Below are 26,313 nucleotides of genomic sequence, written 5' to 3' on the forward strand. Positions count from 1 at the left end.
CTGATGTTAATGTGGAGACGGCAGGTATTAGTCTGTGTGTCAGCGCTTTGGATAAATAGTTTATGAGAAATATTGTAGTGCTCATGTAAAACTATCCATCCTTACAGAAGCATCATCATCAGAATAAAAAGATTCAAAGAGTCATTATGACTGATCTGTGAGTGATTCAGTTCAATATCTTATATTTATTCTGATTATGACCAAGGTTTTTTTTATTTTTTATGATGGAAAGACAGTTAAAGATCAGATCAAGTTTACTTGGAGAAATAAAAACTCTGAGATTTTTCTCGGATAACAAACAGATTCAGCTCCTGTGTTGGTCTATGTCTGGTGTTTGTGTAGATGAATCTGGAGATTCTAATAGATAATAATGACTTGCTCTTATTTTACTCTGACCTTTGACCTGATGCTGTCTGTCTTAATCTGCAGTAATGATAAATACACACACACGCACACGCGCACGCACGCACACAGTTACATTATATTCATGTATCAGCATGACAGCCAGTATAGGTGACTGACAGATCAATCAGCCAATCAGTGTGTCTCTGCTTCAGCGTTTCGTCCAATCACCTGCGCTCCAGTGAAAAGCGTCCCGCTGCCCTCGAGAGCCGCGCTGTTGCTCAGTTCGCTCGCGACGCGCTGCGGATGAGGGAGCGTCTGCTGAAGGTTAACGCGCTGATAGTCGCGTCTGCAGGTAAGTGTTTGTGTGTGAATACACGCGCGTTCTGCGAGGATGAGAATGACACGCGCGCGTACCGCAATGCAGACGAGTGCGCGCCTCTGATGTTTTTCCGCTCATTTCAATAAGAATCAGATTGATTGATTTCATTCTGATGTATGTGTGTGATGTCAGACGCCTCTCTGATCGCGCTGCGTGTCATTTAGATGTACGCGCGATGTTTTTCTTGCATGCACCTGTGCGCGTTACAGAAATATTAATATCAGATCTACAGTGATGATGATGATGATGATCAGAGAGCGATGAATGTTTGAAGGGCGTAGATCTGATTTATATACAGAATCAGACATCACTGAATGTCTTCGGGATTTAAGTGTTGTGATCGGATTCTGTGATGTAATATATGTGATGAGGATGAGGTGTTTCCCGTCTATATGTGTGTGTGTTCCTGTATGTAAATGTGATATATGTAATGAGGATGAGGTGTTTCCCATATGCATGTATGTAGATGTGATGTTTATGAGGTGTTTCCTGATGTACAGGTATATGATGAGGATGAGATGTTTCTCGTATGTTGGATTAATGTCATTTTAAAACACTCTCAGTTTATTGATTTTCATACAGAAGATGATTCCTTATAAAAATTTTGTCTACAATTTTTATGAAGTGAACGTGAGATTCAGCCAATCAGATTATAGGGTTTTGGATGGGATTAGGCCAATTGGTTTGGGTTATGTTTGGGTTTTACAGGACTGAAAGACGTTGATCTAGTAGTTGTTGGTTGGTTATATTTCAGTAAACAGATGAATGGATGCTGGGTGGTTTAAATGGGATGATGTCTGGCCTTATTTTTCCACTTGAGGGATCTTGATGTTCTGTCCAATCACAGCATGAATAGGACTTGTGGTTGTGATGTGTCCAGTCAGTGTCTGGATGTGATACTTAAAACTCCTCTCAGACTGTCGTTTAACCCCCCTCCTCGGTCTTTATCTCTGTGTAGAATGTGGGTTATACCCTTTTACCCAGCTGGCCCGGGGCAGATACAGTCAGACATGAGTGATGATGATGATGATGATCACTGCATATCATTATTAAAGATCACAGCAGAATCATCAGCAGTCATGTGCAGGTTATCTTCATCTTCTGGGTGTTTAGGGTTACGTGTAGGGCTGTGACGGTGGCAAATTTTTACCACCGCGGTGGAACCATCAACAACAACCGCCGGTGTTGCGGTGGTGGGGTCCATGGGGGGGGGTTAGGGTGGTTTAAATGATGAAAGAAAATAAAGTTTCACTAAATGCGCTTCCTGATGCGCGCGACTTTAACCTGGTAAAATTTTTATTTCACAACAAAAGACAAACGTGATGTGTATGTATCACTGTCACTGGAGACCAAAAGAAACTAAAGCAGACGCACAACACAGTGACATAGCTAAACTCCAACGTGCTGAGTTATGCTAAAATCCACCAGTTCAGTGGAAACGCCATACATGGTAATGTAGCAGAGATTTGTGTATTAACATAAAACAATGTTATAAATTTGTATCTTAGGCTTTCAATTACTGTACAACTTTTGTTATTATTATTTCACGTGTAAAAAAACTGCAATTTTTACTTATTATTTTGTTTAATCATTCACCTGAAATGTGACGTCACACAACCGCCGGTGGCACTTCACCACTGCGGTGGCATTGCACCACTGCGGTGGTGCGGTGGTCATGACAACCGTCCCACCCCTAGTTACGTGCTTACCAAATGAAATCTCTATCAGTCATCAGACAAATATGAACCGCAGGAGGCATCTGCTGGGACATCTGTGTATCTTTAAATCATTTATAATTGTTTTATTGACCGAAGATTTAAAGTCTCTCTGTTAACAGTATGAAGAGTTGTGTGGTTAAATTCACCTTTGTCTTAATGTCTAGTTTACGGGTTTTTTGCGAAAACGAAACCAATTTAGAAATTTTGTGAAAGGGATCTACTTTGTCATTTTCTCAAGAATGGACTATTGTAATTCGCTTTACGTTGGAATTGATAAAGTGTTGGCACGTGTGTAAAACATACAAAATGCATTTGATCACGTTAAACCTTTATTGAGATCATTAAATTGGCTGCCAGTCCAGTCCAGTATAAATGGCAAGATTATGATGCTGGTTTTTAAAGCACGACACAACTTGGCACCACCATACCTTTATGAGATGTTATTGGGATATACTCCATCCAGGTCCTTGAGATCGAAAACCAATATCTCCTTTTAATAGTTAGAACAACTACAAACGAAAAGGTGACAATGATTTTCTGGAATCTGTGCATGCATTCACACACTTACCGCAAAGATCCCTTAAAGACACATGATGATTTTAAAGTCCAGTGAATGTGGAGATGGGGAGGAGGAGGGATGCAGCTGTGGATGGAGGCCTGGAGACTTACTGTATATGAAGAGTTTTGTTGCAAAACGAGATAACTCCGTTTTTCACATTTTTGTCAAAACATGTTTATTATTATGTTATCATGTTATTATTTTGTTTTATGGTGCTACTTAGCTGTCTTTTTTAAGTTATGAAGGTTTAAATCAAAACAAACCAACTGCAGTTGAATTGATATTAATTGGAATGGACAACCAAAAAACAAGATTTCTGAAAAAAAAAAACGCAACGAAACTCTTCACATATGCTCTTAATGATGATTGACAGGAACGGAGACTCTTCCTGAATCTAAGTTTAGAACTAGATCTAGTGATGAGCTCCCTGATCTCTGCTTCTGTCCAATTTGCCAACATTTATTGCCCCTTACTGCATTGTTTCTGTCTCTTGTTTACACAGAATGCTTTCTGTGAATGTTAAGGCAATGTTACTACTGTTGGTCCTCTTTACAGGAACGATCCCATAACATTTACAGGACGTGTTGTGTTCACACAGAAGCCTCTCTAACAATTTTACAGAAATGTTTTGGGATGAAAGTGCTGTGTGAATGAGGTTTTAGTGTCGCAGATAACCTGAGAGCAGTGATATTTACCCGAGGATTACAGATAAACAAGCATCATTGATTTTATGACTGAAACATGATATTTAAACCTCAGGTCTAGATTGTCATTTTATTTAAACACAGTTCAATCAAATAACTTCACAAAACTGAAATGTGTTTTTATGTAGAATAAAGGGGCGTGCACACCAAAACTTTTAAATGCGTCTGAAATGCCGGGAGGACACCCAATCCCAGCTGTTTCTTCAGACGAGCGCTTTGGTATACTTGAGCTGTGAGCCGGTTGGTTGTTGTGATATTTGTGCCGCCCTTCCTCCACTGTGATTGGAAGGCCGTGTGAGGACTGACATTGACAAGCAGAGCTTTTTACCCAAAGTTGAAGCTCTTTCAACTCACGGCGCTCAGCGCTAAGCACAGAAAAAAACGCAGAGTGCCGGCATTCAGTGCGGTAAAAATCTGCCAGCTGTTGGCGGTTTTGAAAAACGCTGCGCTTCCATTGGAAACAATTGGAAACATGCGCCAGCTGTGGGTATGAAAGCTTTGGTGTGCACGCCCCCTAAGACTCAGATTTGTAAAAGTAAAGACTGTATTAATCAGATTTATTCAACATGGGTTCACATGATTGGTTGAGTTTGTGTTGCTGTGAAGGACTGGTTGAGTAATGAGCGTCAGTAATTTTAGGTTTTACTGTGTGAACTCTCATTGAGACTCTCAGCGTGCTGCTGGACAATCACAGGACAAAATAAATCACATTATAATACAGATGCTTGTGTTTGATTGACAGCTCTGGCATTTCAGGAGCAGCAGGAGACAAACACACACACACACACACACACACACACACACACACACACACACACACACACACACACACACACACACACACACACACACACAGAGAAGATGATAAGTTTAGATGAGGTTGAATGAGACTGCAGTACTGACACAGATCAGATGATTTCTAGGTTAATTTCTCAGTGATATTTATAGTCTCTGGGTGTAATATAATGAAAGCCTGAAGGGAGACGTGTGAGACTCATTTAGAAGTCAATTATAAAAGATTTGATCTGTCTTACACCTCTGTGTATGTGATGTACAGTAACACTGAATACAGTCTGATCTATCACTTTCAATTCATTATCAGATAGAAGTGTACTTTAGGAGAGATGAGGGTGTACTGTAACAGTATAGTTATACCACGGGTCTGTTGAATGCTTTATTCTGATTGGTTGAAAAATGTTGATTTTGTGGGGCAAAAAATAGATTTTTCAATTAATCTTATTTTTTTAAACATGATTGAATTAAAATAGATTGTCAAAGGCCACAAATAATTTTTTTATGAAATAACCTGATCCTGTTTGATCAAGGAGTGCTTTTTTCAGCATACATTTTTTATCTTGCATCAAAATTGTATTGTATTTAACATAATTGTATGCATTTGAAAATTAGAGATGGGTTGGGTTCTGTTTTAATGTACCCAAGTGTACCTAAAATAAAAGAGTGGACCGACGACCCCCCCCCCCCCCCCCACTCCACACACAACACCACCCATACCAAAATCGCCCCTCTAACCCAATGCTTTGATTTATTGAACATTAATATTAATTTCACAGTATATTTAAAATTCAACCACCTCAAACTCTCTTTGCCATGAACAAAGCTGACACTGTTTGTCGAAGCACCACAAAAACACTTTACTATTTTTGCACTGTTATATGAAGCAATACTTGTGTAGATGACCCCTTTTATCAAACTTTATTGAATACAATAATATGTAAAGTATATTACTGATAGACATTGCAGGTCTATAGATTATAAATAGGTCTATAGATTATAAATGTGACCGGTGTTATAATGGTTTATGAAGCTTTCTTCACTTTATATTAGATGGAGCAGAAGCAGTAAAAGTGCCTCTCTTTCTATTTCTCTCTTGCAGATTAAAAGATTACCATCTCTTATATCTAAAATGTTTGCTCAGAAAGCAAAGATGGTTAATTAACAATATTTATAAAAATATAAGAAAGAAAGTGCATTGTGACTTTCAAAACAAGAGCCAGTTGTTATAGCCATAGAAACCAGAGCTTTAACGCATTAGCGCCGACTGGTCGATCAGACCCAGGACCCGAAGTAGCATAATTAAACTGGGACCAACCCAGACCCAACTACCCCTTTAAAACATAGACCCGGAACTGTACGGGTCCTCTGTGAAGACCTCTAATGCACACAACTCTGCTCAAGTTCAGAAACATGGACACAACGTGACACTGAGCTTGCCTCGGCTCACACCCAATTCATAGAGAAACAGAGAGCACGCCAACACATACCGAACTCGTTGGAAGAGACATGTGCTCGCACTCAAATGTCATTATCAAATAGTGTCATTATCACGGAAGAACAAAAAAAGTTATGCCAGATATATTTGGGCGGTTGTTAATATACCTGGGCGACTTTTTCTCGCGGATCTTCTCCGCTCCCCCTTTCTTCTTTTTGGAGCCTCTGTTGTCCATAATTATTATTCTTAAGTGCAAGGCTAAATGATGCGCTATCATCACTGTATATTTCCCCATAAACCTAGCGGCTGCTTGGACAAATCCATTTGAGGGGTGGGGCATGGGTGCGCAATCGTAACACACACTGAACCTGTCATGAAGAAGCCGAAAATATTTTCCAATCACCCGCCCCCAAAGCCAAATGCAACTGCATTTATACATGACGGGCCGAAAATAAATAACTTAAACATTTTGGCATGTAAAAAAAATTAATCTCGGAGGCCACCGGCCCACATGTCGAGCGGCCCACCGGGCATTTGCCCGGTTGTACAGATTACCAGTCCGAGCCTGATGACAGATCGCGGACATATCTGGAGTTGCATGGAGGTGCGGGCAGAGCCTCAGAAATTTGGTGGCTTCGCCATTTGTAGTGCATTAAAACATTGTTTTCAAGCCGCATCCGCGCTTCATTCTGGAAATAAACAGTTTTTTTAGAGTGCTGTATACAAACTATAACAACCACTGACATTTACATTACAGCGCGGAGTCATCTGTCCATGGTGTCTGCTGTATTTTCCTTCTTTTTGTTCACTTCCTGGGTTCCAATCGAGAAGCAGTTTAGGAAATACGTTCAAAGACATGTGGCCAGTGAGTGATGTGGATGTTATCACATGACTACATTTTGATTTGTTTCAAATAATACGGACCAGAGCGATCAGTGTGATGTGTGAAGGAACCAAAACTTTTAAAAAACCACAATGTAATAATTTTTCCTTTTGGTCCGTAGCAAATGAACTGAACTACAGGTGTGAAAGCACCCTAACTGTAGTACATTATATTTGTTGTCATGTGATTTTTAAAAGATTGCATGTTTAATTGATTGAGTGCTGTACAGTTAGGGGCCGTTTACACCAAAGCGGTTAAAAACGTTTTTCAGCTGGGTGCTTCAGGTTGCTATGATACTTCTCTTCTAAGTCGTCTTACGTTGTGCTGGTTGGTTGTTGTGATATTTGTCCCGCCCCTCCAGCGCTGTGATTGGCAGCCAATTGAGAAGTGAAAACAATTGAAGACATATGACGGTCGCCGGCAAAAATGCCTTGGTGTACACCCCCCACCCCCTTATAGTCTCTAAAATAAATATGATACAGATCTAACAATGAACAATACTACAGCATTTACTCATTTGAGTTATTTTAACATTTACTAATATATTTTAAAATCAGAAATGTTCTTTTGACCTACTGCACAATGAACGAACATGAACAGTATTTGTATTGAACTAATGTCATGTAATGTTAAAGGTGGGGTGCATGATCTCTAAAAGCCAATGTTGATATTTGAAATCACCTAAACAAACACACCCCTACCCCAATTGAATCTGGACCTTCTGTTGAAAGACCCGCCCACACATACGCAACCCAGGCAACGATGTTGTTTAGTAGACACGCCCCTTACTGCTGATTGGCTACAAGTGAGTTTTGGTAGTCGGCCCAACGGATATTAGATCATCATTTGATTGATGTCGTGTCTGGATCAGAATAATGAAACACAGTAAGGTATAAGTGTGGTAAAGATGGTAATAAGTCAAGAGTGATATCTGAAGGTCTCAGAGTATGAAGTGAAGCATAAACAGTGTTGTGCTCTTACCAAGACCTCATTGGAGATTTAGGGCCGTTATTTGGCCTCGGTGGCTAAATAGTTTTCAGATCGATGCTCCACCACACCATTGGCTCCAGCGCTGAGTGCAAATGCATTCAAGTACACAATTCCATTACTGATGAAAGAACAGGAAACATTGTGCTAATACATCTACAAACACACACACACACACACACACACACGCACACACACACTAAACACACACACACACACACACACACACACACACACACACACACACACACACACACACACACACACGCACACACAAACTAAACACACACACTAAACACACGCACACACACACAGACATTTTTGTTCAGGTGAGATGCCAGTAAATGAGATGAAGTATCTTTCATTTGTAAACGAATTTAATGGATTATCAAAAGCGTATATTGTATATTGGTGTGTATTGTAGTGCATGTGTGTGTGTGTGTTTGTTTGTGTGTGTGTGTGTGTGTGTGTGTGTGTGTGTGTTTCTCTCAGCGGGCCGGGCAGGTCTCTGTGTTTTTGGCCGGGTCAAGCAGCTTTTGAAGAGGACATTGATGTAAGAACATTAGTATTCATGTTGGGTGAAGAAACAGGTTGTTGTTCGTCTCTGGATCGGTTCAGAATCACTGATGATCACTGCCGAACACAGAACCAAAGCCAAACACACACACACACACACACACACACACACACACACACAACAACATAACACATGACACATGACACGACACAACAAACTTACTGAGATTTAAACAAGAGCAAAGGTTTTGCAGAAATCTAATTTTTTATGTTTTATTTTGTTGTCTTGTAGACACTGAAGTAAGATTGTAGTCTTGTGGAGTTTAAAGTAGTTCTGCTGTTATATGATGAAGTGTTTCTGAGTTAAACTGAATGATTAGATTTCATCTGTGAGAAATGTGCTGAAGGATCATGATGCTGGAGGTCTTCTCTTTCCTGTGGTCTTTTTACCGTATTAAAAGAGTACGAGCAATACTGCAGATGTATGTTTTATGAGATGGGTTATGTAAAGTCTCTTCAGGAGATGTGACTGAATGTTGATGATTGTGACTCTGCACTTAACAGAAGAGACACTAAACTTCTTCCTCTGCATTTAAAAATCAATACTGATCAATGATTGAGATATCCGTGTTTCTGTTCAGAGTCATCTCATCGGTCTGTTGTTAACATGCTGTCACTGAGTAATATATAGCCTACTTGTATTATGGATCCTTGTTGATGTTTGTTATAAATATATTTGATCTAATCCCAAGAAGAAGAGTCTAATAAAATGTTTTGCTTTTTTATTTTGAGGTAATTTGACAGATTTCCTGATGTGAGTTTTATTTATTCTGTATAGAAATCAGTTGTGTGTTTTGTGTGGGTCAGGTGTCTGTGTTGTGTGATCTTTGTGTTGGCAGGATTTAAAGCTGAAGCTGTTGGCTTTTATTTGTCTGCTATGTTTTTTGTTGGCTTGTCTGTGAGAGGAGATGCTGTTCTGAGGTCAGTTTCTAAATGATTGTGTTATTTTCTGCTCTCATTGGTCTTATCAAGAGTCCTGATTAACTTTAAAGTCTAAATGTCTGAGATATCGGCAAGGTCACCGGATCGCTGGAGGAAGAATTCAGTTCCCATCAGTTAAAGATCTTCCGCTTCATCCATTAACCTGACTGCATTTCCATGAGATTATTATAAAAAAAGTTTTACTGATCTTATTATCTATGATTACTTTTGTGTGTCTTCATTTAAAAGAGCATAAACACAGGGACCTGGATGTTTATTTTCTCTTTCTGTGTGAGAATCTTGTGTTATTTAACTAAACCTGTAGCTGTTGTTTATTGAATGATGTTAAACAGAAAGATCTGGGCCTCATTTTCCCGAAACCTTCTTAGCTCTACGTCATTCTGAAGTTTTACCTTATCATTAATACGTGTTTCCCGAAACCTTCTTAGTTACGTATACTTTCTGTAAGTCATAAGTTGGTAAGATTGGTCTGGAGCTATACTTTATTCCTCACCACGGACCATCACTGTGCTAAAAGCTTGTGTACATAATAGTAGGGGTGTGACGAGACACTTAGTCCACGAGACGAGAGACAAGATTGGTTTATGAGAACAAGATGAGATTTTCTTTTGAAGAAATCACTGTCCCTATATTATTTTGAGACTTGATAATGAAGTAATTTGATATTTTTTGATAATAAAATAGACTGAAGTGAGCAATAACCTTTAAAATGACATAATAAAGATGATGAGTAAACACATTACCTAGTAGCCAATGTAAGAGAAACCAGGTGACATGCACGACCCACCTTATTTCCCTGCATGATGCACTTATTGTGAACCCCTGACATAAACGATCCTTTCAATGACAAGTGAAGGCATACTGCGGATGATTTGGAGCAGGTTATGCATGATACGTTTGGACATGAAGTTGCAGGTTTTGCACGGGTTTGATATAAAATAAAATATCCAAGGATGGTTTAGTTGTTTGCAATTTGAAATATTTTTACACGAAAGTCCAAATAAATTTTATATTAACTATTTCTCAAAAGCTTCTTTAAAAAAGAAGTGAAGTACCTCCTTCGTAGAGTGAACAATTGATTGTCAAGCGATCGATTTCAACCAATTCAGCACCATCGCCATGGACAGCACCAGGTAACGACATATGCTAGAAAGTATTTCTTAAGAAAGTCGCTTAAACTCTACCTGTAGTTAAGGTCTTACTTAAGATTTTTCGTAACGTGCTAGACAAAGTTATCAGTAAAGCAGTTAATTACCCAGAATGCATCTCAGTGTCACATCATAGCATAAAGTCCACACAAACACATCACTGACTAATGGCCGCCTGTTTTTCTGCAGTCTGTTCTCATATAGATTTTCTCTTATGTTGAGCTGAAATCACATTATTTCACAGACTTTAGTGTTTATGTTTTTTCCATGCTGTTACACCTCTGAGAGGTTCTGGTCCACCCCAATGAAACCTTCATCCGGTGAGGATCAGATGACAGATGGATGAACATACGGATTCATTTCATCTATATTAATGTCAGCATTTAAGATCTGCACATAAATAGTTTTTATGAGTACACTATTCAACAAATATTTAATCTGTTAGTGGATTTAAGACCTTACAGTACCACATGACAGTCCAATCCTCTGTTTGTGTTTGAGAAAGTCGTGACAGTTACCAGCCGATGAGAAACGCCTCATTGTTAAAGGGTTTAGTTTCAGACAGACAGTATATATCTGTGATTTGTCTGTAAGGGTTTGCTGAAGAGGGCGACGGGACAGACACTCAATACACACTTTACAATCAGCACTAAGATGAAGACACAAGCAGTGCATTGTGGGATACGTGCTGGTGACAGATGTGTTGGCATGAGTTTGCTGCATCTGCGAATCACTGTCAGATATAAATGTGTTTGTCTGATCATAAAATAACAAACTGAGTCATCTATAGATCATATCAGACAGATTTGTGTATGAACTTACAGTAGGGATGCCATAGCAACTACACACAACACCCTAGCAACCATTTCATAATGTTATCACGCTGGTATTTTAGGGCTCCAGCAGGATTAAAATGTAGTTTTTTGTTTAGTCTGTACACAATAATGTACTGTATATGATTCACACAGCGCTCTTATACAGTATCGTACTGTTTTCTGAGGATCAGAGTAAAGTTTCATATGAAGTCAGAAGTGTGATTCTAGAAGATTATACTGTTTTACATGTTTTTCATCTTCATTATTTCAGATTAGAAAAGTGCACAAGTGAATAAATAATGAATCTGTAAATCTTGACTGTCCCACAGATGTTTCATCTGTAAATACTGTAAAAAAAAAGTCTGTAGATCACTGATGAAGTGAACAAACATTAGAACTGTTATTATCAGATAGCACTGTTTTTAGTATAATTAAAAAGTATAATTAAACAGATAATCTACACTACATTTATGGCCTCATGTGTTGAAGTGTTGAAATTACAAATACAGATACGGGTAGATGGAAAAACGTCAGATAACGTCAATATTAGGATATAAAGTTATTGTCCTGATGAATGATCTTATAAAGGACAGAGACTCGTGATGTATATAACAGCTCTTAACACTTCTGAAATGATTGTAAAACACTGCTTGTCTTTATTCAGACATGACAGCTGTGAATTCAAGTCATTGTTTGTGTGTAGAAGACTGCACAGCGACTGGAGATCTGTGACCTGAATCTAAATATGACAACATAAAAGACTCAAACTAACCACTCCATTAAAGAAAGAAATAGAGCACAACATGTGGTGTGTGTTTGTGTAACACAGAGATTTTTGTTTGGTTTAATTTGTCTTAAAGATGAGGTTAGTGAAGCAGAAATCAGCTTAGCTTTAAACTTAGATATGAGACATCTGAAAATTGACACATACTTTGAGAATTAAAATATTTGAATCATCTTTAATCAAAAGTTCATTTCTTTATTGCTTGGTTTGGCATAAGGTGTTGTGTTTTATTAACAGTTAGTATAACTGCATGATTTTTTAATTACTGCCAGTGTCACGGCTCTCAAATCCCTGCATCAACCAATTTAAAGGTGCAGTGTGTGAATTTTAGCGGCATCTAGGGGTGAGGTTGCGAATTGCAACCAACGGCTTAGTCCAAGGCTCACCCCTCGCTTTTAAAAAAGACATAGAGAAGCTATGGTATCTGCCACTGGACAAACATGTCATCGTCGGAGACAACTTAGTAAAAAAAATTGTCCTTTAAAGGCTTCTGTAGAAAAATGTCAGCACAAAATGGCGACTTCCCTGTAAGGGGACCCTCGGTGTATGTAGATAAAAAGGTCTCCTTCTAAGGTAATAAACACATAACGGTTCGTTATGAAAGGTCTTTATACACCCCTGATAATATAGTTTTGTATATTATTTTGCATTTCTGTCAAAAGATCCATCTAAAAATTACACACTGCACCTTTAAGTAATAACATGAGACAAACACATTTATTCTTGTCTCTTCTCATGTGTTTGTGATGACAGTGATTCACTGACTAATTTAAACCCTAAAAATCTTCACATTTAGTGAAATCTAGTCGTACTGACATATGTTTACTTCATATTTCTTTAGATCCATCTTTTCTCTTAATTTTCCATTAAATGTTAAGTTTAAAGCTCTGTTTGTTTCTTCTGTGAGCTCAGGTGTTGTGCAGTTTTACTCCTGGGTCATAAAGTTCATCTGATTTCTCACAACATACACAGACAGATGACTTGATGATTTGTTCTGTGTATGAAAATCTGATTTATTCACTTGTGTTTTATCTGAAGTAGATCATCATTTATCTCACAACTCCAGTGTGTCATGATTAATGTTATTTATTTGATGTTTTATGCAAACAAAAGTGCACTTACATGTAAATCAATTTTTAATAAATGTGATCTGCATCTGTACTTTTTTTTTACATTTCAAGAAATTGTTTACAAAGCCATGATAATATTGATAACCGTAATGATTTTGTTCACTCTAACTGTGATGTGAAATGTTCATACGGTTTCATCTGTCATTGAGATGAGATGTTTTTAAGTGAAAAAGAGTAATGTCCTCTGACGTGATCTGTGGATGAGTGATGATGTTGATCTCATTAATGTGAGTGCTGGAGGCGGACAGAAGACGGCCATTGAGTTTGGGAGATTTTAATCCTCTGATACGCGTCTATCCCGGCGTTCCCAGCAGGATTGCTTCTTCAATAGATAGCCTGCATTAGCGTGTCTGTCATACCGTCCTGGGAATTAATCTGATCTCTCCATGACTCAGATATCGCTCCAGTCCACAGCGCTCATTCATTTGGAGACTGTAGATTTAGGACAGTTGGTAATTCACAGATCATCATTATTCTTTACATATGGTAATCATTATCATCATTATCATACTTTATAAAGACTTCACTATAGGAATATGATGAAAATAAAACAACACTGACATATAGATAGCATATTATCATTCAGGGACTTATCTTTACAGTTCAGAGGACAGAATCTTCATCATCATCATCAGTCTGAAGGGTTTCAGCAGTTTAATCTTCTTAATGATCTGTTTGATGGTTTAATGTCTTTAGTGTCATTGTGACTTTGACTGAAAGGTTACAGAAGTAAAGCTCTTCTGTGTGATGATACTAAACACTTTGACTTCTAAGAGCTTTTATTTAAACTATAGATGAATAATAATGTTAATAAAGAGTATATTATAAACACAACTAGTGGTTGTTTATATGTCGTCTGTCAGTGTAAATGAAATAAGAGTGACAGTCAGTACAGTTTAACTCAACCATGACTCTCATGGACACATTCGACAATTCAAATCTCATAGCCGGGCAGATTGCAAGGCACCTGACGTCACCCATTGCTCTGTGTGTTTGTTTGTGTGTGTTTATGTGTGTGTTTATGTGTGTGTTTATGTGTGTGTTTGCGCGCGCGTGTGTGTGTTCACTACTTATTGGATGGGTAAATACAGAGGTCACACTCCAAGTGTGGGTTACTATACAATTCAATTCATCGTCTGAATGAATAAATAAATGAATGGAGGTCAGTTGTGATTTATTTGTGCTTCTGTTATATGAGGAATAATTTCTCACACATGAATCAAGTAAATGTAATGTAAGCATTTCTCATTCATGTGTTGTTTCCTATAGACCCGTGATGCTTGTTGTTATTATCTATATAGCTGTAATTGGTTAGTTATTCAGCACTAACCTGCTGAGTCAACATGCACTTCAGCAGAAGGTCAGTCAAGGGTTTTTACTCTTTTCACTTCTGTAAACTTCTTAATCTTCTTTTTACCCCATGTATCGTGTTTTAATAGTAATAAAAATGTAATAGTTATTTATAAAGAAAATATTTTCTGAAGGTCATGGCGTGTCATTGTAGTATGTTGCCTATTAAGGGAACCATTTAGTGCAGTATCCTATTATCAGCAGATCTGATGTGATGATAACATGGCTCACCTGTCATGTGTGTTGACGATGTCATTACTCCAAATACAGAAGAAAAGACAGAGAAAATATTCATCTAACCTTGTTATAAATGTTGTGTGTGTGTGTGTGTGTGTGTGTGTGTGCGGCCGGGTAATTATCACGTTGGGGGGACCAATTGTCCCCACAAAGATAGGAATACCAGTATTTTTGTGACCTTGTGGGGACATTTTGATGTCCCCATGAGGAAACAAGCTAATAAATCAAACAGAATGATGTTTCTTGAAAATCTAAGGTATCAGACAGTTTCCTGTGATGGTTGGGGTTAGGGAATGGGGCAGGTAAGGGGAATAGAATATACAGTTTGTACAGAATAAAATGCATTACGTCTATGGAATGTCCCCAAAAAACATGGAAACCAGAATGTGCGCATGTGTGTGTGTGTTTGTAGCAGACAGAAGCTGCAGAATAAATTAATATTTGTAAAAAATAACATCCAGGAGCTGTGTTTTTATAATCACACTAATGCTCTGCGGTGCTAATAAATGATAAAATCTTTAAACAACAGCAGGACAAACACACAGAATAGTTGATCTGTCTGTGTATGAAATCAAGTTAAAACTCTTTCTGATGATTAAATATTTATAAGTGAATCAGTTTGGCGTCTGATGAATAATTTGTGTTTGTTCTTCTCATTGCATCAGATCATTAGTCTGGGCTCACAGTGAACACACATTACTCAAGAAGCACACATGATGTAACTTAATAATATATTTATCTACATGTTTATATAAACTTAGAGTACTGACAGATTAAAGTTAATATTTATGTACAAACCACTTTTAATCGTTGAGTTATTATATCAGTGCTGTTTAATCAGTGAGGTTTGTGTGTTGTGTTGTGTTGTTTTGTAAGGGTTGAGGGTCTTTGCTGTACAAAGCATCTGTCGTCTGTCATATACACATAAAGTGTTGTTGTCATCATGATGATGTCACTGTGAGTTTGAGCCACAGGCGACTATTTGTGCCCATAATGAGATAACAGAAGTCCTGTCAGAGACATCTGTGACGTCCAGATACATTAAAACAGTTTATATGATGAAGATGATGATGAGAGTGACTGTGTGTTTAATAGCTTTATATCACATCTCTCTATACTCATCTGTGCTTTGCTCACACACACACACACACACACACACACACACACACACACACACACACACACACACACACACATGACCTGAAGATTGAAATGAATCTGGTAGACCTTGAACTGAAATGTTTATACAGATGTGTGCAATCTTTGATCTGTGCTGTTAAACACACATTACATGTGTTTTCTCTTCATGATGTGTGTGTTTGTGTGGGGGTGTTTGTGTGTTTGTGTGTGTGTTTGTGTTGTTCAGGGAATCAAACATCTCATAAATGAAGATCTGCTGTAGATCCTCCAGCTCAGAGCCATGAGACAAATCTCTTACCTCCTGATCACCGTCTCACTCACTCTCACATACAACTGTGAGTATATACACCTGTCTGTCTGTCTGTCTGTCTGTGTCTATCTCTGTCTGTCTGTCTGTCTGTGTCTATCTCTGTCTGTCTGTCTGTCTGTCTGTGTCTATCTCTGTCTGTCTGTCTGTCTACTCAAGTCACACTTAAACATGTCTGAATGTCTTAAAGGAAAGAACACAAGAGTTTTGAATGATCAAACAAGAAATAAAGATATAAATAGATGTGATTGTGTAAATAGAAGTTAGTTTGAAATATTTTTAGCTATTGTGTGTGTGTGCGTTGTGTTTGTGTTGTGTGTAGGAAGATAGGAATACAAGTAAATTTTTGATCGTTTTCTGTTGTCTTACTTATTGGTTTCTCATGTTTTTTACCATTGTAGTTTGGGTTTGGGGTTAAAACAACTTTTTGTTACCTAAAATGATATCCTAACCCAAACCCCAATTCTAACACCAACTCCAAGCGACCATGGTTTATACAACATTAATAAATTGAGAAACCAGTACATAAAAGAGTTTACTAAGTGAACGGGAAGGACTGGCGTATCATATCCACACAAAATTGGATTTAGCTGTATGTATTTCACGACTTTTCACACTGCGTGCTATTTATACACACTTTATGAGAATGGGTTGGTTCATCAAAATATTAGTCAAAGATTTACACCTGATCTTCAGTTTTGATGAACACATCAGTGATGTGAAGATCTTCATCCTCATAACTCACAGTCCCACTACTGAAACATTAAACCAGTTAAACCAGTTGAAAGTCTCTACTGGTGATGAAGAACTGTGCTGATGATTTTTTCTTTCAGTCTGGATCGTTCGGTGTGAATCTCCAGGAGCGTTTGGTGGTGAGTTTTGATGTCTACATTTAGTTTGTTTGTTTTTGTTAAGATTAGAGATGGTTAGTTACTGTAACATTCCTTTTTGATCACTGTCAGAATGTTCCTATCCACCATTAGATTCAGATTAATACTGAGTTTTACTACAGCAAGAAACTCTTTCAGACACAGATATTTAATGGATATTTTTTAAGATTATGTTGTGTTGGTAATATCTGACTAACATTAAATTGAGTTGTTAAGAGGTTTTAGTTCAGCTCTGTTTGGTGTAGGTCTGTGTGTTTAGTGAGGGATGGAAGGAGGGCGTTTTTGGGGATCAGAAGATTAAAGGGATAGCATCACGTTTCCCTAGTGATTCGCTCTCGTCTCACGTCTATGCGGGCTCCATTTTCAGCTTTGGATCCCCCACCCGTTTACCATCAAAGCCTTGAGATCCCGCTGCGTGGTCTCTGGCAGACAAATGTATTTAGTGTTTCCTGAAGGGGCTTTGATGTCGCCACTACATCCAATTTACTTAACCTAGAGAACTCATCTATTCTTACGGATACATCACTGTAGTGTCTCTTCAGTACTGAAGAAGGTTTCAACTAAACTCATAACTCCTAACACTGTACAGTATAATGATGAGATGATGTTATGATGGTTTAGTTATATTTGATTCAGACAGACTCAGATGAGTTAACTTACACAATATTCATCTGAATCTTCATCATGAAATAGAAATGATTTGGTGCTTCTTTAGCTTTGACAACTCATATATTTTAAATAAATTTAAATGAGAAACCAGGAGGAAAGACTTTTGGCACTTTTCCATTACATACTACCCCATGGGTCGGGTCAGCCCACTTTTGGGGACTTTCCACTGGGGGCAGTAACGTAGTACCCAATAATTTTTTTAGTACAACCTCGGTTGAGGTTTCAAGTGAGCTGTTGCTAAAACCTGAGGTGAAAACACTGAAGATCACTGATTGGTCTGAAAGAATCCTCACTACCAGCGGCATCGCTAAAAGCAAGATTATCTTTACCTTTGTGCATGCGCTGTCAAGCAAACCTGTTCTCATCTGTGCTTTGTTTAAAGTTCCAAAAACCTTATTTAGCCATGAAAAACATTCATATACTGAGAATCAGGAACACCATACCAGTGTTTTCCTTGCCAGGCATTTTTGCACCTTTGCGGAGCTCTTTCTTCGACTGACGCCACAGATGTTTATACAGAAACTGTTTTGTAAGCATTTTGTTTGCAACTCAAAATGTTATGGTTTCAAACACAGGGAACACAAATAATGATTAAAATCTATAGCTTATAACTTTGGATAAAAGTTTTGGCCAAACGCATAAATAAATAAAATGTCTGTGTTGCTGAACTCAAGCGAATCACGTGTTAACTCATCATCTTTGTTTATTTGTGACCCTGAACTATTTTTGCTCTGATCTTAGTAGATTATGTCGGTCATTATGTAAACAGCTGTTGTGCCTGTGTTATTTATTTTGTGCCTTTTTAGTAAATAACCCTCAGATATTAAAACTCCCATTGACGCTTTTTTTGGGAATTGCGCCTTTGGGCTTATTTGCCCCGTTTAGTAAATCTGGCCCATAGTCTTCATGAATGAAAGTGTCTGAAGAGGAGATGTTCATGAGTTATTCATCATTGTGTATATAGTGCTGGGATGGTTTCTGATATCCCATCATGTCACTAATGGAAGCTGTAATTCCTACAGAACCCTATGTGGTGCTTATATGCTGATGTGTGTCACATCTCTAACTGGAAATGACCTGAACAGATTGACCATCATGTTTTAACAGTTAACATTAAATATTAGTTGTCTTTGAATGATTCATCAGTGCACATTATAGACAAACATTTATCTTCATAATCTTCCATTAGAAACGTTCATCTCTGTGCATGTCTGAAGTTAAATTGATTGTGTTTAATGTCGACTCTTAAGTCATTAGGGTTGTGTGATTGTGAGATACGAGACGTCTCTTACTGTGGTCTCACTCGTGTCTCAGATGATTCGTCCGGTTATGGACCTGTGTTTGAAGAGCAGCCCATCGACACCATTTACCCTGAAGAATCTCCAGAGGACAAAATTATCCTGACGTGCCGAGCGCGAGCTCACCCACCTGCGTCATACAGGTAACCCATAGAGAGCCCTCACTAGTGAGCACTTCTTCATAATCCCTCACTAGTGAGCACTTCTTCATAATCCCTCACTAGTGAGCACTTCTTTATAATCCCTCACTAGTGAGCATTATTTTAAAAACAATCACAAAACCCAAATCCAGGACTTATTGAGCCATTGACTCCAAGAGCTGGGATTTAGGCATGAATTAAAAGCAGCTAATGACATCCAAATAATTAATTATCATCTAAAACACAGTGGAAGTCAATTATTAGTTTGTTGTGTTTACAGATGGAGATTAAACAACACAGATGTTGATATTATGGAGGGATTGGATGATCATTACATTCTGAATGGAGGAGATCTCATCATCAGATTCCCAGATAGGAGCAGAGATACTGGGAATTATTCATGTGTGGCAACCAATGAGTTTGGGACGGTGGTCAGTCGCACGGCTTTTATCCAGTTTGGATGTGAGTCGGTTTATATGTGCAGTGTGGCTATAAAAAGAAATGGTAACCATGTTTATAAAGAAATGTTTCATTTCTCTGTTTCTTTCTAGACTTGGACATGTTTTCCACAGATGAACGAGAGGCGGTCTTTGTGAAGGAGGGACAAGGGGCGGTGCTACTGTGTGATCCGCCCCCACACTTCCCAGGTGACCTTAAACACCTGCTCTTGACCTTACCAGAAGTGCTGTCAGATTGTGAATATGACTAAAACAATATGGATTGTAGTAATGAAGTGATTAAAGTGAAGTCTTTGTTCACTACAGAAGATCTGTCGTTCCGCTGGATGCTGAATGAGTTTCCAGACTTCATTCCTCTGGATAAACGCCGCTTTGTGTCTCAGAGCACCGGGAATCTCTACATCTCCACAGTGCGATCGGCAGACAGTGGGAATTACTCCTGCTTTGTGTCCAGCCCGTCCATCGCGAAGAGCGTTTTCAGCAAATTCATCCCTCTGGTGCCCATGCCTGAACGTGAGTCACATGATGACGTGATCACATGACCACACGTCCATCAGTGTGTCGTTCTCAGAGATCAGATAGTGATGCTCAGGCATTAAGATTTCTGCTGATGTGAGGCTTATCTAGATCAGACTCATACTCATGAGTGAAAACAATGAGTTAACATCTGTGTTGAGCTGCAACATCATCAGGTAGAAGATAGAGAGATCTTTTCATGTCATGTTTGCTCTCTGTCAGGTTCGCTGAGGAAATATCCAGCTGATATTAAAGTGAAATCTCCAGACACATATGCACTTATGGGCCAGAACATCACACTGGAGTGTTTTGCGTTGGGAAAGTAAGTTCAGAAAGTTTTGGTAATGGATTCTGTGGTTATTTCAGCTCAAGCCACTGAAGCAATCGATGATTTCTGTCTGTTATTGCTCTTATGCATACCTACAGTAGATACACACCACAGACGTGATGTTAAAATATTCAAACTAAACCCTGAACTCAGTATAAGTGTGTTTGTGCGTTCAGTCCCATCCCTCAGATCCACTGGAAGAAGGTGGACGGTGATCTTCCTCCTCGCCGTCATGACGTCAGTATGGCCGGTAGTCTTCTTCATCTCTATGACCTTCAGTATGAAGACGAGGGCTTGTATGAATGTGAAGCAGAGAACTCTAAAGGCAAAGATTGGCACAGAACACATCTGTTTGTTGAGGGTGAGTCGAAGGGCACTTTAGCTTTTAGCTTCAGGAGTTTAAGTGTGTCTGTTTTATATCAGAAATATCTGAGAGAGTGTTCTCAGTGTCAGCACACACTCACTCACATATATGTTTATGTTTGAGCAGCTGTACTAGTTAGAGTAACTAGTTAACTTGATTATGGTGTTTTTCAGGGGCTCCTGAGTGGGTTGAGAAGATTGAAAGCTCAGAGCGAGATATTGGAGGGAACTACATCATGTCATGTGTGGCCAATGGCAAGCCCAAACCTCACGTGCACTTTCTGAAGAACGGACAGAAGGTACGACCATCACGTTTATATCAAAACCATACAGCTTCTGTTAGTCATTTCTGAACCGGTCCAGAGACAAATGGAGCGTTCAGTCTTCCTGTGGGAAATTAGGTTTTGAGTTTTTCCTCAGGAGTAATAAATAATTCTGCCTTACTCAACACTAAACTCTGAGATCAGGTCAATAAATGTGAGTGGATATTGAGTTGTGATCTGGACTCATTTCAGTTATATAACACCAGCTGCTTCTGATCCAGTACATAAACTACAGAAACATTATATATTATATTAAAATATTTATTTATTTATTTAAAAAAAATCACGTTTAATGCTTCATTCGGGTCTGGTGTGAACGCACCATTAGACATACAGTTTATTAGATGTTTTGTTGTTATTGATAATATTTGCTTTTATTTTTCAGTTCAATAAATTCTTTCTGATTGACCGACTGTAATAATACAGTATGAATGTATAGTTGATGATTTTTATGGATTATTATTGTGTCTCATTGTTCCCATCAGTTACTCAGGAATCATGAGTTACGTTTTATCGATCTGAAGTTTGATGATTCAGGGATGTATCAGTGTATCGCAGAAAACCGTCACGGCACGATCTACGCCAACGCTGAACTCAAGGTCTTCGGTGAGCTCAGCTCTGATTGGTCATTTAATATAAAAGTGTGTCAGATCTTGATCTAATTGATCTAGATTGACATCTTCTGATCTGTTCGCAGCTGGCGGTCCATCGTTCGAGCAGAACCCTGTGAAGATTAAAATCTTAGCGGCTAAAGACGGTCGCGTGGTGATCGAGTGTAAACCGAGAGCGGCACCGCGGCCGAAGATCTCCTGGAGTAAAGAAACCGAACTCCTACACAACTCCAGCAGGTCAGAGGTCACATCAGCTGCTCATCTGTCCATCAGTTTCATCAGTTTACTTCCTGTTACAAAATAAAAGTCTTTTATAATTGCAGGATTTTCATTTGGCAGGATGGAAGTTTAGAGATTGTAAACATCAGTAAATCAGATGAGGGCAGATATACGTGTTTCGCAGTGAACAACAGAGGTCAAGGCAACAGCTCGGGATCTCTGTCCGTCACAGGTACCAGATTAAAAACTGATCTCAGAGCAGGAGACGGTTTTTCAGCCTGTCAGCATCCGTTTACTATGTTCAGAAGCATCCTGAGATTCACTTTTAAAGCTTAGATCAGATTGATGTGGATGGACTGATAAAGTAATCTCTCTCTCTCTCTCTATCTCTCTCTCACTGTCGGTCAGACGCCACTAAAATCACTCTTGCTCCATCTTATGTGGATGTCAGCGTGGGAGAGAGCGCCAGAATGGAGTGCAATGCGTCACATGACAAGACCCTTGACATCGCCTTTATTTGGTCTCTTAATGATCACGTGATCGACTTTGACCAGGACAGAGATCATTATCATCACAGAATGGTGCAGTAATCTATATTCTTCTTATCTAATGCAGAATAATATTAAAATGATTCTTGATGAACAGTACTGAGGCTCTGTAATGATATTCAACCAATGGTGTGAGCAGTAAACTTTTAACAGTTTCAGTATTATGTATAAATAATGTAATAATGATGTGAATTTGAATCAGATCGGTGACGCAGGGAGGTCGAGATCTGAACTGTTGATCAGTAAGACACAGCTGAGACACGCTGGACGTTACACCTGTACAGCTCAAACACCTGTAGACAACATCAGCACTTCTGCAGAGCTGGTGGTCCGAGGTAAAACACCAATGACAAACATGACTCTCTCTCTCTGTAACATCTCTCAAGTCAAGTCACATTTATTTGTACTTTCAACAGTGTTTCATTGCTTCAAAACAGCTTTACAAGAAAGACATATTAAATATGACAAATATCTCATTTGTAAGTCACTTTGGATAAAAGTATCTGTTTAATGAATAAATAAATAAGTGTAAATGCGCAAGAGATAATATGTGCCACTGACTTCCAGTCCAGGGTAGGGATGCAGCGATTAACCGGTTTCACTATTAACCGCGCTTTAAAATGTCACGGTTAAGTAACCGTAAAGCCTTCGCTACACCGCGTGTTTATGTTTCACGCACGCACAAACCAGATCCACGAATCACCAAGAGGCGCATGCGTCATGATGCATTGTATGACAAAGCTCCGCGTTCAAAAGAATATGTGCGCGTGACGGCGTCTCTTGGTTGTTCGTGCATCTGGATTGTGCATTGTATGACAAAGCTCCGCGTTCAAAAGAATATGTGCGCGTGACGCATCTCTTGGTTGTTCGTGCATCTGGATTGTGCATTGTATGACAAAGCTCCGCGTTCAAAAGAATATGTGCACGTGACGGCGTCTCTTGGTTTTTCGTGCATCTGGATTGTGCATTGTATGACAAAGCTCCGCGTTCAAAAGAATATGTGCGCGTGACGCGTCTCTTGGTTGTTCGTGCATCTGGTTTGTGTGTGCGTGGATGTGTGCGCGCCTACCTGCATCTGTACGTGAAAGAGCCACACTCCAATCGGTCTACTCTGTACAGCATTAAAAACCTCCTGCTCGCGGATCAAACCCGGGCGGGGCTCCTGGTGGTCTGACTGCATTTCATTACGTTGAATTGTTTTAACGCGTTAATGATTAATTAATGAATAGCATTAGTTAACACGTTAATCTTGCCACCCCAAATATTTATATTTGACTTTTGTGTAATATTAAGCTTCACCTGTCAAAATGACTTGCAGTACCTGGTTCAGGATGACCCTGTGTAATTATTCATTTTGAGAGGCTCTTATCATTTTTACTTCATATATTTTACTTCAATACTTCAAACATACCAAAATAATATAACTTTATTCAGTCCAAATGTAAAGTTACATTTATTCAAAAGATCATTAAAATGAATAGCCTACAGGTTTCAAAGGTCAAAGCCACCCAAGTTATTATTATTATCATTTGTCCAAGAATTGTAGAGAAAATACACAAACTGAAAATACAGAAAAATTTAGCAATTGTTCAAAAATTTATTCATGTCATTTTATACATTAATGTTGTAAAATAAATGAATCCTTAATAACCGTAATAACCGTACAACCGTGATTATTTATCAGACTATAACCGTACCATCAAAATCTATAATCGCTGCATCCCTAGTCCAGGGTAAGGGGAGTGTCATGTTACTACTGAATAAAGTACTGTTTATGTTAATCAGTATGGATTCATTGGGTGAATCAGTTGGCAATTCTGAGCACAGACGTTATTGAGATCTCTATTGAAAACATCTTATGTGTGTTTTTCTTTCATTTCTGTTAGGTCCTCCAGGTCCTCCCGGTGGTGTGCGTGTGGATGAGGTGACAAACAGCAGCGTGAGGGTGACCTGGAGTCATGGGACAGATAATCTGAGTCCCATCTCCAAATACATTATTCAGTTCAGAGACATTAAAGCACAGCAGGACTGGAAAGATGCCTCTACCTGTGAGTAGATCACCTTTGATTATGTCACTATACTGATCTGCCTGTGTGTAGATCACCTGTGATTATCTAACCGTGGTGATCTGCCTGTGAGTAGATCACCTGTGATTATGTCACTGTGGTAATCTGCCTGTGAGTGGATCACCTGTGATTATGTCACTGTGGTAATCTGCCTGTGAATGGATCAATTGTGATTATGTCACTGTGGTGATCTGCCTGTGAATAGATCACATGTGATTATGTCACCATGGCGTTCTGCCTGCTATGAGATCACCTGTGATTATGTCACCGTGGTGATATGGCTGTGAGTAGATCACCTGTGATTATGTCACCGTGGTGATCTGCCTGTGAGTGGATCACCTGTGATTATGTCACCATGGCGATCTGCCTGTTAGGAGATCACCTGTGATTATGTCACCATGGTGATCTGCTGTGAGTGGATCACCTGTGATTGACACTGTGGTGATGTGCTTGTGAGTGGATCACCTGTGATTATGTCACCTTGGTGGTCTGCCTGTGAGAAGATCACCTGTGATTATGTCACCGTGGTGATCTGCCTGTGTGTATATCACCTGTGATTATGTCACCGTGGTAATCTGCCTGTGAATAGATCACGTGATTACGTCACCGTGGTGATATGGTTGTGAGAAGATCACCTGTGATTATGTCACCGTGGTGATCTGCCTGTGAGTGGATCACCTGTGATTGACATAGTAGTAATGTTCCTGTGAGTGGATGACCTGCGAATGTCATCATAGTGATTTTGCCTGTGATTGTCACAATAGTGATTCTGCAAACTAAGAAAAAAACTCAAGTTGAGAACTGACTGACATCTGTTGTGTTTTTCTTTGTTTTTCAGCTCCAGTGAATGTGGAAGGCAATGCAGAAAGGGTCACAGTGGTAAATCTGACACCATGGATGGATTATGAGTTCAGGGTTATTGCCATCAACATCCTGGGTACAGGACCGCCTAGTGACCCCTCACCTAAAATCACCACAAAGGAAGCCAGTCAGTCTTATTTTGTAGTAGTGGTTCATTACTGATTTATTTTGTCATATAGCTTCAGTGTTATCAGCGTTCTCTCTCTCTGTCTTTGCAGGACCTGTGGTCGCACCATCAGATGTTGGAGGCGGAGGAGGAGCCAGCAGAGAACTCACCATCACGTGGACGGTATCAGTTATTATTTTCTCAGATAAGATCAAACATATTTTTAGAAACCTAGTTACATTAGTTTCAAAGTGAAGCTTTGATAAACGTCATACTGAACAGTGGCGGCTCGTGACTGCACTTCCGAGGATGCGCTAATTCAAAATAAGTGTTTGGATTGTCACGTGTGTGGTTCCCTTTTCCAAAATATGTCTTATGCGTGTGAAGAGATCCTGTGTGCATCACGTGTTGTCAAAATAAGTGCCTGCTGGAGACACCGTTTATGATAAAAGATACGCTCACGTTCCCTAAATACACGCAACCCACTCCCTTAACAGTAAACTCTGATTACGCATGAGATTGTGCGAGTATCTGGCACACGCAAGCGTCTCCGTTCAAGTTCAAGGCAGCAGGCACTTATTTTGGCATGACACGTGACAATCTCTCAAAGCACAGAACACATATTTTGAAATGACGAACCACACACATGACAAGTTACATACATGTTGTGACAAACTTCACAT

The 26,313-nt window shown here is 39.1% G+C and overlaps 1 protein-coding gene across 1 annotated transcript in view; it reads left to right on the forward strand.

Moving 5' to 3' along the window:
- The first annotated feature begins 566 nt into the window (after positions 1-566).
- Positions 567-26,313, forward strand: part of cntn1a (contactin 1a) — a 30,315-nt gene continuing 4,568 nt past the window's right edge. The window contains exons 1-18 of the mRNA XM_065277318.1: positions 567-697; positions 16,154-16,262; positions 17,068-17,106; positions 19,108-19,234; positions 19,512-19,693; positions 19,783-19,878; positions 19,996-20,202; positions 20,428-20,527; positions 20,710-20,894; positions 21,071-21,195; positions 21,705-21,825; positions 21,917-22,067; positions 22,154-22,281; positions 22,458-22,630; positions 22,800-22,932; positions 24,484-24,645; positions 25,502-25,651; positions 25,743-25,813. Coding sequence (XP_065133390.1) covers positions 16,208-16,262; positions 17,068-17,106; positions 19,108-19,234; positions 19,512-19,693; positions 19,783-19,878; positions 19,996-20,202; positions 20,428-20,527; positions 20,710-20,894; positions 21,071-21,195; positions 21,705-21,825; positions 21,917-22,067; positions 22,154-22,281; positions 22,458-22,630; positions 22,800-22,932; positions 24,484-24,645; positions 25,502-25,651; positions 25,743-25,813 — 2,205 coding nt within the window. The 5' untranslated portion in view covers positions 567-697; positions 16,154-16,207. The remainder of the gene's footprint in view (positions 698-16,153; positions 16,263-17,067; positions 17,107-19,107; positions 19,235-19,511; positions 19,694-19,782; positions 19,879-19,995; positions 20,203-20,427; positions 20,528-20,709; positions 20,895-21,070; positions 21,196-21,704; positions 21,826-21,916; positions 22,068-22,153; positions 22,282-22,457; positions 22,631-22,799; positions 22,933-24,483; positions 24,646-25,501; positions 25,652-25,742; positions 25,814-26,313) is intronic.

Source organism: Paramisgurnus dabryanus, chromosome 23 (genome assembly GCF_030506205.2).
Source record: "Paramisgurnus dabryanus chromosome 23, PD_genome_1.1, whole genome shotgun sequence".
Classification (NCBI taxonomy): domain Eukaryota; kingdom Metazoa; phylum Chordata; class Actinopteri; order Cypriniformes; family Cobitidae; genus Paramisgurnus; species Paramisgurnus dabryanus.